This window comes from Cynocephalus volans, chromosome 16 (genome assembly GCF_027409185.1).
Source record: "Cynocephalus volans isolate mCynVol1 chromosome 16, mCynVol1.pri, whole genome shotgun sequence".
In the NCBI taxonomy this organism is placed as follows: Eukaryota; Metazoa; Chordata; class Mammalia; order Dermoptera; family Cynocephalidae; genus Cynocephalus; species Cynocephalus volans.
In genome coordinates this window covers 34,073,627-34,090,285 of record NC_084475.1, presented here as the reverse complement: position 1 = coordinate 34,090,285, position 16,659 = coordinate 34,073,627, and the positions used below count along the sequence as shown (strand labels likewise).

Sequence of the window (16,659 nt, the reverse complement as noted above, 5' to 3'; positions counted from 1 at the left end):
AAATAAGTACAGTAAACATGAGCTAGCATTGAGGTTTTTTTTGACACTGTCCTTATTTAAGTTATTTGAATCTGATATTAAATAATCTATCAGAGTTGTGATTAATTTATAAGAATTAACAGCATAAATGTGATTATTTGACTTAATTACATTTAGGAACAGTATTTGAATGTTTAAGAGAGTAAGATTTATTTATTCTATAACTTTAGGTTTAATGAGAACTACCAGAGTCATTTAAATGCTTAGCTTTTGCTTGCCAGCTTTTCTTGAAGTTTGAAATATTTGCAGATACTCAGGTTTTTAAAATGTGTAAATACGTTTTAAAATGTTTAAAGGAAATTTAATAACTTAATTTGCTTAATTAATAAGTGGTGTTAACTTAGTAGTAAATCAAAAACTAATCAAAGAATTAAGTGAAATCCACTTAATATTTTTATACAAAAATTACTAGATTTACAAAAAATTAAAATTAACATTAAAGGCTTAGCCAAACTAGGCTTTTACATTTTTCAGCTTTAATAAATTTGCTGTCAATTAAAATAAACAGCTATAAATGTTTCTTTGTTCACAGAAAGCCCCTATCAAATAATTGAAAACTCACTTGCAGAAAAACAGCGAGTATGTCATAAATCACTATAATATTGATGATGGGGGAGAACGTGAGACGCCAACACAGCACTGGCCACCACCTACCCCAGAATATCATCGTATATCCTCTTCCCCCTACATTAGACTCTGATTTTTCTGCCTTAGTTCTGCCTTAGAAGTGCATATGATTTGGAAAGCACACCCAGATACATACTGTTGAGTGTCAAAAGCTAAGTGCAAAATAGAGTGTGTAATATTTTATTAGTTAGGATACCAGGTTAGCTGCTATTGAAAACAGGTCCAATTGTTCATAGTTCAGGGCTGATATGGCAGCTCCATGGTAAAGAACCACAGGCCTTTTCTATCATATTGCTTTTTCACCTTCAATACCCCACTTCCAGCTCATGGTAAAACCAAGTCAGCACTTCCTCTAGAAGGGAAGAAAGGCTCTTTCCTTTTAAGGTCACAACTCAGAAATTGCCTATATCACATCAGTTTACAACCCACAGGCTATAACTTAGTCACATGGCCACACATAGCAGTAAGAGAGGCAGAGAAATACAATCTTTAGCTGGGTGTCTGTGTGCCCAGATACAACATCTAGTATTACAGAAGAAGAGAACAGATATTTAGAAGACTGCTAGCATTCTCTGTCACAATTGCCACTTTTTATGTAAAAAACAAAAGTAAATAAAAATGTTGAGAGTGTCTACTCACATTTGTGCATGAAGAAGATCTGAAAGCTTAGGAAACAAATAAGACAAATGTATACAAGAAATCACTGGCTCCAGAATATCAGCTCACGATCCAATGTCAGTATGTAATTAATCCAAAAGTGAAATTTTAAAAAGGACAAATAGTGTGTTAGTCATAAATTTATGTTTATTCAATGTAGAATGTTATCTTCTATTAAGCCCTTTCTACTTTTGGAAGTTAAAATATCCTTTCTTTTGTGCAATAATATTGATACTAAATGGCAATATATTTGTCCATTTAGTAAATGTTTATGGAACACCCAGGCACCAGACAGGATGCTGAGGATTCACTGGTTATAACAGTCCCTACACTCATAAAATTTAAAGTCTGGCAAGGAAGACAGATGGTAGAATTTCTAACTAGGATACATGCTTTTTTAAAGAAAGAAATGTAGAAAGTGCTATGAGGGAATATTCTGGGGCATGCAGTTTGGATTGGGAGTCAACAAAGGCTTCCAGGAGGAATGGATATTTAAGATGCATTCTGAGAATGCAGAGCAGTTATCTAGAAGACCTTAAGAGTGTTGTAGGCAGATGGACTGGCACATGCAGAGGCCTAAGAAGGAAGAGTTTGGCCCAACAAAGGTCCTAAAAGAAGGTCCTGTGTCTGGAACTGAGTAATCATGGGGAATAGTGGCAAACAGGTCAGCAGGGGACAGACAGAGGACCTCACAGGCCATGCCCAGAGTTTAGATTTGCCCCAAAGGACAATGCAAGGACATAGAAAGTTTTTGAGCAGAAGAACAACAATCCAAATCACATTCTGCAAAGTTCACCCTAGCTGCAGCGTGAAGTATGAATCCAGGGCCAGGGAGTGGCAGGTGATGAAGTAATCCTCACAAGCGACAGGGGAGTAGAATGGACAGGGGAGTAGAAGGTTGCTGAGGATGGAGGAAGGCGAGAAGTGGCACGGTAGAGATTGCCCTGGCAGTGGATTTGGTGACATCTTTGGCTCTGGAAAACAGCAGCAAGACTGTGATTAAGAACCAGGGCTGTAGGTTCAAACCCTTGCTCTACCCTGTCCAATGAACCTTGATTCATGGCCTCAGTTTCCTCATCTGCAGAACAGAGAGGATAATACCAAGTGCAGATCATTTATTCGTCACCACGTTTGAGGTATAGTGAGTATTAACCTCAGTCCATACTACTCTGCTGGTATTTCATGTGAACCTCTGTAGAGAGAAAGAGACACACGAGTCAACCAGTATTTGAGCTACGCTCTATGCTCAGCACTGTGGGATCAGTGGTGATCAAAGCCCTCCTGAAGTTCAAGGTCTCATGTGAAACTCTTCCTGGACTCATCTGTTGCCTGAATGTAGCTCATCTGCAGTTATTGAGACACTGGAGAAAATGATAACACATACTACAGCTCCCACACATTCAGTTGCTCTTACTTTCAAATTTTCTTTATATATGACAGCCCACTAATCCAGGAAGCAACTCTTTTCAAGGTTCCATATGACAAGACCCATGAAATGGAACCCAGAGGGCTGATGGTCATACATAGAGGTTTCTTCTTTAATTTAATTTTAGCACTTAAATTGATTTCATGAAATCAAATACTATGTCAAAAACTAGAGCAGTTTTGCCTTGTCTTAAATTTGTACCATCTGGTTAGGAAAAGTAAACTATATCTTTGATTCCAAGACTTATGTCCATACAAATTAACAGTTTTGAGGTTGAGATACCTTTGCATTAATTTGTATATTGACTATGGTAGTGTTTGCTTTCCTGAAAAGCTGTTTTCAAATCAATGACATGACTTATAATCAATGTCACCTTAGAAACAAAGAAATTCAACATGAAGAGTCTGAGTTAATGAAAGAATAGCTGGCAACTAAGAGACTGGACTTCTAGTCTTGGCACTACTGCCACTTAGCTACTGACCACCTGCTACTTCTGCACTCCTCTGGACCTTCTGCATTCCATTCGGAAAATGAAGGTTTGCACTTGTGTTTCTCAAACTCTTTTATGATAAGGGACAAGTTTTTAAAATATTCCCTTCAACTGAAGACTGATACTTTTATGAAAAACAATAAAAATACTCTTTGAGGCCACAGCAATGTTAATTTGCTATAAAAGTTTCTAAATGCTTATTCTCAATTTCCATACTGGTCTTCCATGCACAGACCAGCATGAGTCCATGGCTGCATTTTGAGTGGCATTGACTGAGACAGCTATGCCTTAGATTATATGATGCTGATGTAGATTAGATGATGATTCTGCAAATGATTTATCACCTTCATTTATTTCATTTTGGTTTGTAATATTACTGGCTTATATTTCCCAATTACACAATAGCTGAGCAACAGAGACTAAAATCTTGGGGATGAGTTACTCAAAAAGGAAGGTCTTGTTCGTGGCAGATTTTATAGAACAGCGGCATGAATAATGCATCTGATGATAATTGACAATTGACCATTAACACAGAAGACGCCTTTCAGGCAAAACAATAAAAAACAAATTTTACCTTTTCCTCTCATTCATTAAAAAAATAAAAAATATGGGAATTTATCAGTCACTTAATTAAAAAAAGGAAACTTGACAAACAAGAATATTACCCTTTGGATGGAAATACCAGCCAATGTTCCATGGAGGGTGAATTTTCAACAAGACAATTGATATATGGTGGCTTTTACTAGATATGCTTCCTTAGCACCACTAAGTTCATGATGGAAAGATAACCAGTTAACGGTTATTAGCCATAAAGTCATTGCCGTTAATAGGAGCACAACTTTTTGAGTAGGACATCCAAGTGCAAGGGTCCATGCAAATGTGAGCTTGTTACTTTTCATAATGACTCTTGACAAGGTAAAATGCTCTTCCTCTGTACTTGCTCTTCCTCTTTGTGTACCAGCCTGGTACCTGGGACAAATACTAAAGGACCCCTGCAAATTACCCAGTTCACACTCTGAAGGCCCTCCATCAAGCTGATGAGGGAGAGATTGCTTCAACTTCAAGAAACAGAGCACCCCTGTTACGGACAGACCAGGCTCGGCTTGCCCTCTCACACTAAACAAATGACTCAAAAGTGCAAAATCTGGTGCAAGGATTGGAAGGTTTATTCAGATAGCCGGTACTCAACTAAATGTCTAAACAAGCAAACAAAGAGAAAAGAGGAACAGTGGGGTCCACATTACCCTAGTGCCAATCGGTGGGGCCAACCTAGACAGTAATTGATGAAAACAGTTCTTCCCACTGTTGTCGGCACAAAGAAGAAAAGTACTGACTGGATTTAAATCAGAGAAACAAAGCACAGCCAGGAGCCCTCCAGGCTGCACCTCTACAGCAGTGTATGCAATCCAACCAAACAGCAGGAGAAGGCTCAGAAAATCAGAGAAAAAGGTAAAGAGAATTTTAGTGGCTTCTGGACTTCCAGTCACTGCACGACGTGGGACTGAATCCCCACCACTCTTGTGAATCCCCCGTCAGGGGAACCTGCTCAAGCAAGGTCTTCACGGTGCAGGACTGGCCTTCCCACCTCTGCTGGTCACCCATCAGGGCAAGCCGCTGCCAGCCAGGGGGAGCAACTTCTCAGATTGAGAGGAGTTTAAGCTGTAGTTGTCCGGCAGTCACTTTAAAGAGGAAGAAAAGGGAAAGAAAAAGGGAGAGTAAAAGAGAACAAAGCATTGTTTTATCAGAATGTAGGCCAGGGGCTCCAGGAGAGGCGTACCAGCAGCAGAGACAGGAGAGCAAAATCATCCCAGCGGCCATTTGTCCCTTGCAGCTGGGGTCTCCTCTGGTACCCAAGGCTTTCCAATTTTCTGCTGGTGCAGACATGTGCTACATGGGAAAATCCCAGAGCTATTCCCAGCATCCAGAGTCCCCTGCATGGGAAAATCCCGGGGCCATTCCTGGCATCCGGAGTCCTCTTACCTCCTGGCTTGTACCAAATTAGGCTCTTGGCTCGTAGAAATGAGCAATGTACCCAGCAGTAAAGAAAGCAATGCTTTGTTAAAAGAAGGGATAGACTTATGCATAACGGGAGTAGACAGTAAAGCCAACACCCTGAGGGGAGCTGTTCAGGGACTTTCATAGGGAAAGGAGTTAAGGGGTACAGGCCAGTACATTCTGCTCTTCATGGTTGCGTCATGGGCACATGCTCAGTAGGTCCAAGATGGAGGTGGTGTTCATCATTGTCACCCCAGGAGGGTCACTGTAGTCTCCTTGAAGCTTTGTGCACATGTGGGAATTCCTAAAGGGGTCTTAAGGTTAATGTGTAACTTAATTTTTGCAATTACAGTAAACAAGCCTTGGAGAGGGGATTTGCAACTTCGTGAATATCTGTTCCCCTCTTATCTCAGTTTACTTTATCAGGGCAGGCCATGGGATAATCATGTGCCCTGATAAAGTGTCTCATCTGAGGAGTGGAAAAGTAACAAAGTATCCTCTGCAAGAAGAATGGAGTCAGTTTGGTTCACAGGCCTAGGCTTCCTCCGTTTCACCCTTAGGCAGGTCAGTCCCAGGTGCCTCCTGGATGTCTGCTGAAATGTTGGCCTTAGAGCCAAGAGGGACAATCAGAGCCTGGCCAGCCCCTAAGCTCCCGGCCATTGCTATAAAACTTGTATTTTAATAAGCCCTCAGAATCACCTGGAGGGCTTATTAAAATATAGATTTCTGGGTCCATTTCAGAATTTTTGATTCAGAGAGCCCCGATGAGGACTGAGAGTTTGCATTTATTTCTAACAACGTCCCAGGAGCTGTTGCTGGTGGGAACACACTTTAAGAACTACTAATATAAAACATCTGATGACAGAACTGGAAAGACCTCAGAGGTCATCCAGCCCATACCTTTCATTTTACAGGTGAAGACTCTGAGGTTAAGAGGGAATGTCTTGCTCATAATCATGTACCCAGTACTCAGCCTCCACGCCCCCCCCCCAAAAAAGGCATCCTGAGCTTAAACGCACTGCTTATCTCATAATTCTGCACCTTGGCTGCACATCAAATTCTCTGAGAAGGGCCACCAGCAGAGACCAACCTACGCACACGCCCTTCTGGGAAGTCCACGGGTAGTTCCATCATGACCCCGCAACGGTAGGCCACTGGCCTGAGCCCAGACGACAGGAACTACTTCGTGGACATGGGGGAGGCTACAGACTCAGCACATGTTTGCTGCTGATGTTTAGATGCTCATGTTTACTGCTGATGTCCAGTATCGACTTCTTCAGGGAAAAAAGTTCCCAGTAAGAGGAACTGGGTCATGAACTAGTCAAATTTCAACTTTCTGGTCTTATCACTTTTCACTGTTCTTTGCTGTTAACTTCCTTTTTTGTCCCACAATGCTGGGAATACTGCTGTCTCTTTCACCTTGACCCTCTTCGTAATGGACTCTTTAAGCGTAAGAGGCATGTGCTGAGAGACAAGAGGGTAACAGAGAGATCCTGCTCTAGTCCCTGAATCCTACGGTTGCCAGTAATTAAGGGGATGTCGACCTCATCCATTAATTGTAGAGAAAATTTATAGTTTGCAAATTTCAAACCACTTATGGAATGAATTCCCATATCCTATCAGCAATCTCATAAGTAATTTTCTTAAATTAAAAAGTATGCTTAACTTATTCATCCATCTCTTGCTTAGACTGTTTTGATGTTATTGTGATGAGCGCTGACAGTGCAAGGAGGATGCATACCACACAGGCAGTGCTGCTTTTCTGTGTTCATATTCTAGAAAACTTCTATTTCTACTCTCTCTTTTGATATGCATTTTTATTCAGAAAAAAAAAACCCCACCAAAACTAAGACCCATATATTAAAAATCTGGTCTAGTTTTATAACTAACTAAGGAACACCAGGACTGTGAACAACCATAAGCACTTGCTTTTTCTACCTGTAACATGGGTATAATTCATTGAAAAATATTTGGTATTTTACAGTCAACCGGCCTATATCATTTCTGGTTGGTCAGATATGATTCTGGCTTACCATCTCACGATGCACCATGCAGTAATTATTAAAATATTGTGCCAGGCACAGTATTGGTTCAGGCGCCAGCAGGTTACAGAAACGAGACAGGCACAGCCCGGCTCTCATGGAGCTTGCAGTCTGGGGAGGGGTGGACAAACCAGCAAGTAATCAAATGAGAATTCCAGTTCAATTCCAAGTTGAAGGCCATGAAGACACAAAACCGGGTAAGAGAATCAAGCAACTAGGAGTAGACGGTGCAAGGACGACTTGATACAGGCAAAGGCCTTAGAGAGATGAACTTTTGAGCTGAGATGGGAAGGAAGATAAGGAAGAAACAGCCATATACTTCGAGTGGGAGTGGGGGGTAGAAAAGAATGCTGCAGGCAGCAGAGAGAGCAAGCCTGAAGACTCAGAGGTAAGAAAAAGGTGATTGTGGTCAAAGAACAGAGAGAAGGTGAGCGTGGCTCCGCACAGTGAACCGGGCCAAGGATGGTATTGCGGGCATTGGGAGAGGTAGGCAGGCGCTCGGGACTTATTCCACGTGTAGGCGTAAGGCACTGAATTTAAGCAAGGTAATGATAGGATCTAAGTTTTAAAATGGACTAAAGAAGGGCAAATGTGGATAGCGGGAAATCAGGAGGACACTGCAGTAATACAGGAGGACAGGGACGGCCCAGCCTAAAATGGCAGCTTCAGAAATGGGAAAAAGTCATGAGATTTGGGAAATGTTTTAGCACCAGAGACAATGCTGGCGGATGGGTTGTGGCCGTTCCTGGGATAATAGGATGCATTGTACAGTGTTCATATCCCTATAGGACAAAGGTATGATTAAAAAAAAATCTAAAAAATGATGCTAAATATGCCTTAATATTTAAAGACATCTGATTTTTTCTCTTTGTGAGCTTCCGTTGTCTGAAAACTTATATTTAGATTCTTCTTTGAGTTTGCATTTACTAATCCATCTAGAAAAGGCTTTACTTCTTTCTTTCTTTTTGGAAAGTCTCACATTTTTACCAAAGACCTTTGTCATTGGGGCCGCCCAGCAACTGAGCACTTATCTGTCAGAGGAAGAAGTCCGAGAAAGGTAGGAGGCAGCCCATCCCCTTCCCTATGGTGGAAACTTAAGGCTGGCAGGATTTTATTTAACAGGAACTGAAAATAAATAGCACTGACTATGTGCCAGCACTTTTCTAACCACTTTTAAAATAATGACTCATTTAATTTAATGCTCATAATAGTATCCACCTCATAGGCTTGTTATTCCCGTTTAACAGATGAGAAAACTAATATACATTCAAGGATGCATACTGATGTACATTCATCAGTGGAACAGCCTAGATTTTAAACCCAGCAAGGCTGGCTCCAAAGAACGTGTTCCTGACCTCTATGCAATACCGCTTCTTCCCCAGCTCCCTGGGGGTTGGACACAATCAGACAACCTGGGGTTTTGAACAGTGACACAGGATGCAGGAGATGGTCACAGCTTATTCGCAGTGCTGCCAGGGGGTGAGTGTCCAGCAGCAGTAGCAGCAGCAACCATCACAGGGGGTGGAGTCCCCTGGCCATGTTCTTGGCAGCCTTGTCTGATACCAGTGTTTGCTATGTCAGAACTCCTGTGGATTCTGCCCTTTCACTGAGCCTGCTCTTCAATTCCCATCAATTTTGTGTTTCCTGCTTCCCCTTCAATAAATTATCCCTCTGCTTAAATGCTCTGCAACCAAGAACTCTGGCCAGTGCGGTTAATTTACCCATCAGCAGAGAGCCAATTGTTCATAATGAAAGTCAAGGCTCCTGCAGAGGCTCTCGCAGTCCCTTCCACCTTTAGAGCCCTTGGATTTCTGCTAGAACTCTTCCTTCCTCTGATCCCTGCCCCAGGTGGCAGCCATCTACCCTCAGGTGACAGGCATGTCTGTGATGCATGTCCTCCGGTTAGAGTAATTGATCCAGGAATGCACCCCGATGCCACACCAGGCCTTAGGCTCCCACTGGACTGTGAAAGTCAGCCCATAGGGCTCCCATGCTTGGGAGGGAGTGCAGTCAATTCCTGCTGATGGCTGTCCCCTGGAGAAGGTACCCCCCACTCATCACCAGCTGCCCTGGCACTTGCCACTTGCTAGTTCCCATCTTTATTATTCGAATCTTCTTTTAATTCCATGAGTTGCCTGGTGAGAATTCTTTCAATAGAGCCCCTCTTTGCTTGAATTTCAACCTCTGTCTTTGGTAGCACAGCAGCTGTGCTACAATCATTCACTGAGAACCCTTCTCTCTGCCTCCCCAATATTGCTGCCTCCCTCCCCGCAGCCCCACAGATGGGAGTTTTTATAATAATATTTTTCCCTTGTGATTCAGGTATCACAGGAAAAGAGGAATTAAAAGATGACACAGACTAAAAGGTATCTTTGAAAAAGACAAAAAACAAAACTTCTCAGAATTAACACCTTTTTCCACATTGCTTTTTACCAAACTCCACTGTCAGATTTTCCATTTTATATCTGCTCACAGCTTAAGACTTGTTAAAACCTCAAAAATTTCATCCTCTAGCAACAGGCTTTAGAAACTTGGTTCTTCAGGTGCTTAGACACCAATTTATTTGAGTTAGTGGACTTGATACCTTTGTTTCAAGTGGCTTAAACATCTTGAAAGAAAAGGTGTAGCTCTCCACTAAAGGTAACAAGGGCCCCGAGGAGAAATGTCATGCCCCGGCTGGGGAAGTGTGGCTGCAAGACAAGCCTGGAGCATCTCGTCATTCCAAAAAGGACAGAAGTGCTCAGAAAAAAACAAAAAAAAAGGGAAAGGAGCATGTCACAGTGACCAGGAACCAGCTTCAATGAGATCTCATTGCACAAATCTGGTACAATTCGATCACCAAAATGATTAAGAACAGCAAAAAATCTTAGCATTTTTATATTAACATCTATTTTATAGTGAATGTAATACTCATATAAATGGCTAAGATAATACACAAAAAACTCAATGAAATCTTGCCCCCAAGGGGTCCTTCATATTATCCCTGATCCCGAGGACACCGCTTACTGTCCTAGACATTTCCCTAGGTAGGCAGGGAGCGTTCGTGCATATCGCGCCCAACCCCCACATGTGGACAGTCGTCAGCACCCTCCCCTCCCCACATTTCAAGGCCCTACTCAGATGACCCCTCCTCCAGGAGCTGCCCCTTCACCCTCTGTCTGTACCAGCTCTTCCTATCTGTGAAGCTTTTATGACTACCTTCCTCGTAACAGTTATCTGTGAACGAGCCTCCTCCAACCAGCCCTTGGAAATGATTCCGCACACTGAGCACCATGCCTGGCACTTTGGAAAAGTCTGTTGGATTGAACGAAGCTAAGATGAGAGACCATGGGCACATTTACCATTTCACTCCTTTTCTTCTTTACGGAGTGCCTGAAAACTCTGTCACTTTCTACCAAGAAACTCACTCTGTTGGTGCCATTTCTTCTAATGGATCTCCTGCCCAGGAACATGATAGCTAGTTCTAAAATGGGATTTTATTATAACCAATCCAATATAACTTTTTGGTACCCAGATTTTCAACTCTCTGGTGTGAGTAGGAAGAGGGATTTTAAAATCAGTTTATGGCTCAAAAAACACTAAGGGAAATTCAAAGCAAAACCTTTCTGATAAAGCACTACCAGGGCAATTTAGACAAACTGCTATGCAACCTACAACTGTCAACTAAAGTAGAAAATGACAACTCCTTGGTGCCTGAACTTACAGTACTCAAATGTGAAACAATAATAGCTGACACTGAGCAGTCACTACTAGATACAGCCCAGAGAAGTCAGTCTACAGCTAAGAAACCATAGAGTCAGGATTTGAACTCAGGCAGTCTGGCCTAAGAAATGACATTCTTAACCCCCACACCAGTGTTATGGGCTGAATTACATCCTCCCACCAAAATGCATATGTTGAAGTCCCAACCACTAGTACCTCAGAATGTAACTATATCTGGAGATAAGCTCTTTAAAGACGCAATTAAGGTAAAATGAGGCCCTTAGAGTGGAGCCTCAACCCAATAGAACTGGCGTCCCTATAGGAAGAGGAAGAGACAGCAGGGAAGAAGAAAGGCCAGGTGAGGTCACAGCCAGAAAGCAGCCATCTGAGCCAGAGAGAGAGGCCCAAGGACAAACCAAACCTGCCAACACCTTGATCTTGATCAACACTTCCACACACCATTAAGATGAAAAAATTAATTTCTGTTGCTTAAACCTCCCAGTCTGTGGTATTTTGTTGTGGCAGCCCTAGAAAGCTAAAAAAAACCAGCGTTTAAGTTAAATACCAATGCTCCTTCCTTCTAGAGAGTTCCAAGATGAGGTCTGCATCCAAAATTAAGCCATCAGAGTTGCTGGCGACACTCAACCCAATTAACAAGTAACCCTTCACCAAGTCTCACTTAACACCAAAAGCAGTAAAAGATCACATTTTCCCACATTTAATTGCTATTGTCCTCATACTTTCTTCCTACACTGAACGCTATGCACCCGTGTTATCTCATCAGAACTCCTTTTTGTCCTACTTCTGACCAAGCAACCGATAAGGAATTTCTTTCTACTAAATTCAACCATCTCTTTATTTTCCCCATGTCCTTCTGATGATAAGGCACCACGCTGACGTCTTGCAATTACTAGCCTTAACCAGACAACATTTTATCTTAATCGCTTTTTTCTTTCCCTACTGGACACTGACCCGTGCTTGTACTAAGCACAAATAGGATACTGCGCCACTGAATGCACTACAAAAAAATTCTCAGATTGTTTTGTTGCAAAAGCATGCTTTATTAAGAACAAATTGGTGGCTTTTGAGGTCATTCCATGCTCGCACAGGATTCCGAACTCCCATTTGCAAAGTGGAGATTTTGACTGAGACATTTGAGCAATGCATGGTCTAATCCACCCATTATGGAGACTTGGGTGAAATTTTCACTCAAACTGTGTGACTTCAGACAAAACAGCATGTTCTCTCTCCTGATTTCCATATCTTCTGTGTGAGTCATTGCCTCTTCCTTTATCTTGAAAAGAAGAAAGGAACGATGCCTCACCCAAGACTGAAAGAAATCAATGTTTTTTAAGTCCATGCTTGGCGTTCTGGGCAGCTCCATGAGGTTTGAAAACTGTATTTTTAACAGAAAAGTTGTCACTGACACGTGCTAGTCACAGCTGGGCACAATAAAAATGGAAGTCCTGGGATGTCAGGCAGTGCCTCGAGGGGGTAGGGAGAGGGTCGGGGCAGGACCTGGGGGAGATGAAGAAGGCACTCCAGTCACCTGGATTAAATGTGACTTTTAAGGCAAACAACTTACTTACAAACATTCCTCCCCTAGTTTGAGAGTAAATGCAAGCATTTTGCATCAAACAAATAGGCTCATTATCAATACAGTATGGCTCAGCTTACTGAGTAATTTTTCATATGAACAGTCAGTATTTGTCACACTCTGGTATATTCCAGAATGAAATAGGGTTTAGCCAGATCTTGGGAAGAAAACAAAAAGGTATGCACCTAAAGCCAGGCCCAGGCCTAGCTTTTGTGGGGTCTGGGACAACTGTACAAAAACAGGCCTGGATAAATACTTTAAGGTGGTAATCAAGCCAGCACACTGTCAAGTAATCCTCCTCTCTTGACAAATGTAGCTTTATAACAGCCTGGAAGGCCAAGTACATTTAGAATTCTCAGAGCCCTCGGAGTTCTAGGCCAGACATGGAAGAGCAGCCTTGGCCAATGGACTGATCTCCTTCCCTTCTCTACCCAGGCTCCCTCTCTAACCAGGAGGGCCTCTCCAGCACATCTGTGGACCCCTCCTCAGCCCATGTCCCAAACTCTTCCACAGCCCCACCGAACAGCTCCCCTTTGGGCACTCCTCAAGGGTCGGGTCTGCTCTCCCTTCCAGCTCAGGCTCTAGAAGCAAGTGGGGCCCTTCAGACAGGGAATTCCCTCCGGGTCTTGAGGTGGAGGGGACAGCGTGGACTCTGGCTGGCCGGCCCTTGTACCTGAAGACTGCTAGCCCTGTGGGGAGGAGCACAGCCAGAGGAAGGCCAGACCAGGCCGTGTAAGCCAGGAGATGAGTGTAAGCATTCATCCAAGTCCACGCAGTACAGTAGACCCTCTGCATCATGGATTCAACCAACTGAGGATTCAATCAACCGCGGGTGGAAAATATTCAGAAAAATTTCTTATTATTCCTCAGACAATACAGTATAACTATTTACACACATTAACACTGTATTTATTATAAGTAATCTAGAGATGACTTAAAGTACAAGTTTGGATTGTGTAAGTTATGTGCAAATATTGCATTATTTTATATCAGAGACTTGAGCATCTGTGGATTTTGCTATTCTCCAGGGTCCTGGAACCAATCCCCCGCAGATACCGAGGGCCAACTGTACTGATTAAAAGCTCTCTTTATTTTATACTTTCCTTGAAGCTTTCTGGGAGGGTGACTCCTTTTATTAAAGATGAATAAACAGGCAGACGGTATAAGAGAGGATTCCTGTCTGGAAGGGATCAAAGAAAAAAGTTGAAATCCCTGCGGCTATTTATGAAAAATTGACAGCTGATACGTGGTCTGAAAGAAGGAAAAGATAAATATTCCTCAGAGGGTGAATGGATTGAACGTGTTCTACAGAAAGTCAGAAGAGGTGGGATCCTTGCCCTGTGGCACAAATTGGGCAAACTTTAAGCTGTTTTCTTTCTGTTTTTGAATGTGGGTGTCCTACCTAGTTTTTTGCAGAGGGACCAAAAGAGCCTGATGAACTAGCAGAGGCAGCTGGAGCCACAAAGCTGAACCCTCGGAACGAGCACGCAGAGTCGCAAGGGAGCAAGGGAGGCTGGGGTCTTTGGCAAACAGAAAGGGCCGCCAAAGAGACCCATGGAGGCACCAGAAGGACCCAGGCGGAGGCGGTCACGGTCAGAAGAGAGGCTAAGGGCACGGGCTTCACTCTCACTACTGACCTGATATCTGGTTTGCCTTTTCTCACTCAGGGGAAGTTCCTCAATTTTCCGGGCCTCCATTTTTAATTCTCTAAAATGGGTATTACCAGCACGTATCACCGGGTGGTGACGCCGGTAAGATCTTAGCACCGTCCAGCACGTGGCCAGCGCTCAATTTTTAGAACCGAAAGTGTGCGGGTCAGAGCTAGAGCTGCACCCAGGCTGTGAACCACGCAGCTTCTACCGCCGACCCCAGCACCCAAGTTGGGGGGCTGGCGGGGTGGACGAGGTTCTGGGAACAGAGGTCAACCGGCACAGCTGGGGGAGAGCGGACGAGAGGTCAAGGGTCACATCCCAGCCCTGTCTTAGGGTCGGGGCAAGGGGTGCCTTCCAAGGTCGCCCAGCCGGAGGCGCACAGGACAGGAGCCTAAGGCTCCAAGTGGCCGGCATCCGCGAGCCCCGGGGAGAGAAGGAGGCACCTGCGCGGCACCCGCCGGGCTCCGGGCGAGCAGAGGGGCCGGCAGCGGCCACCCGGATCACGGGCGTCGGGCGGGCGCAGCCACTCACCCAGCAGCAGCAGCTTGAGCTCGCGGCGCGCGTCCTTCTTGTCCCGGCGAAGCTGCCGCTCGATCTCGGCGCTGATGCGCTGCGACTCCTTCTCCTCCGCCGACAGGCAGCAGCAGCCGGCCATGGCGCGCGCAGCCCCCGACGGGCTCAGGGGTGTGGGGAGAGAAGGGGACCCGGACCTCTGGGGCTCGGTCCCTCCTGGAGGGTCAGCGCTGAGGCGGAGGACGCTCCAGTGCACCCCGGGTGCTCACTGGCTCCGGGTAGGAGGGCGAGCCGAGAGGGTGCAGCCCCAGTCAGTCGGGGCGTCGGTGCCCGGGGCAGAGCGGGATCTCCGGGCCCGGGGCTGTCCTGGGCGGGCGGCAGGCGCGGCGTGGGCTGGAGGGAAAGGACCTGGCCGGCCCTTGCCTGGACAAGTCCCGCAGAGCTCAGCGACGACCGCGGGCTAAGGAGCACAGTGGGAAGGCTGCTGCTGGCGCTGTGGCTCCAAGTGGCGGGAGGAGGCGGAGCGTCCCGAACCTGCAGTCCTGGCGTCCGCCCCAAGCCGATAGCGCCTGGGGGCGACGGGGGGAGCGCAGAGAGCCGGGGCGCCGACCTCCGCGAGCAGCCCCACGCCGGCCTGCCTGGCCCTGGCGTCCCGGCACGGGGAGGGTCGCCTGCCGGGGTCGCAGTAACGGGCGCGCTCTGGCCGCTGGAAGCGTCTCCCTGCCAGGTCCGGGTTCCGGCAGGTGAGTGCAGCCAGCCCCAGCCTCGGTGCCGGCGGCGGCGGCTGGAGGCGCGTGGGGTCTGGACCCCAACGTGAAGTCGAGGCTCGCACCCCAGCCTCGCCCCGACACACACCCGGTTTCCTCGACGCTTCCCGGACGCCCCAGGCCGGCTCGGCCCTGGCCACAGCCCTGGCAGGAGCGCGGGGTCCACATCCTCTCGGCCCTTCCCGCACCCCCGGACCAACGGGGCTGGGGCGGGGGGCAGTGGGGACCAGCGGCTGCTGTGCACTGTGCAGTGGCAGAGACTCCTGCTTTGCAGACATGACACGTCCCCGGCGACACCTGGCCAGTGCCCGCCCCAAGCCTGACAGCCGCCTCGCGAAGGTGTGTCCCCACCACCGCGCTGGCCCGGCTCCTGGAACGGCGGGACCTTGTCTGAGTGGCATTAAAAAGAAAGCGCCTCTCTGTACTCAGATGGCACGACGGAGGGCAGATGACAACATATGATCTTGGTCCATGTAGGTTTTAAGGCAGAAAAGGGCAGGTGCAGGGCGGGTGCCGCGTGCAAACATCCGTGGCGTCAGGCCATTAGCTGATGCCTCCTCTGTTAAGAGCAGGCACGAGCGCCTCTCAGATGAGCGGCGTGTATTTTATCAATTCAAACCCAGGAACGCATCGAGTAGAGTGCTGGGTGTCATATGGGGACTTGGCATCGTGATACCGTCTCGCTGCAACGTCTTGTTATTTATTTTACAGGTTAAGAAATGTAGACAAATCAGCCATTTAAAAATGAATGTGCCCACGTTCTTAAATGTGTGACTGTTTTAGTTTCGTTGCAGGCATAAGTTGACAATAACAGTGACCCCTATAGGAAAACTCCTGGATGTTTCTAATTTGATCCTTGGCCATTTAGTCGCACATTTGTCCCTTACAGATTCATTTACAATTTGAGAATAAGACCTCTCGGCTTCTCAAACGAATGGTTGCATCATAATTTTTAGTATTTCAAAATAATTAAAACTAGGGCAAACTAATTGAACTCCAAGTTAACTGGAATAACTGATCTGTCTGATCTAAATTTGCTGATGAAACCTATTGATTATAGCAAATCTGCACGACTTTCATGGGCTGGTCAACTTTTCTGTGTGTATCAGAAGCCTTAGATGTGTTCGTCCCCTTTGACCAAACCAGTGATTC

At 45.5% G+C, this 16,659-nt stretch overlaps 1 protein-coding gene across 1 annotated transcript in view; it reads right to left on the bottom strand.

The window, feature by feature from the left end:
- Nucleotides 1-14,882, bottom strand: part of GNA14 (G protein subunit alpha 14) — a 180,087-nt gene extending 165,205 nt beyond the window's left edge. The window contains exon 1 of the mRNA XM_063081396.1: nt 14,759-14,882. Within this exon, the coding sequence (XP_062937466.1) occupies nt 14,759-14,882 (124 nt within the window). The remainder of the gene's footprint in view (nt 1-14,758) is intronic.
- Between the last annotated feature and the right edge of the window lie 1,777 nt (nt 14,883-16,659).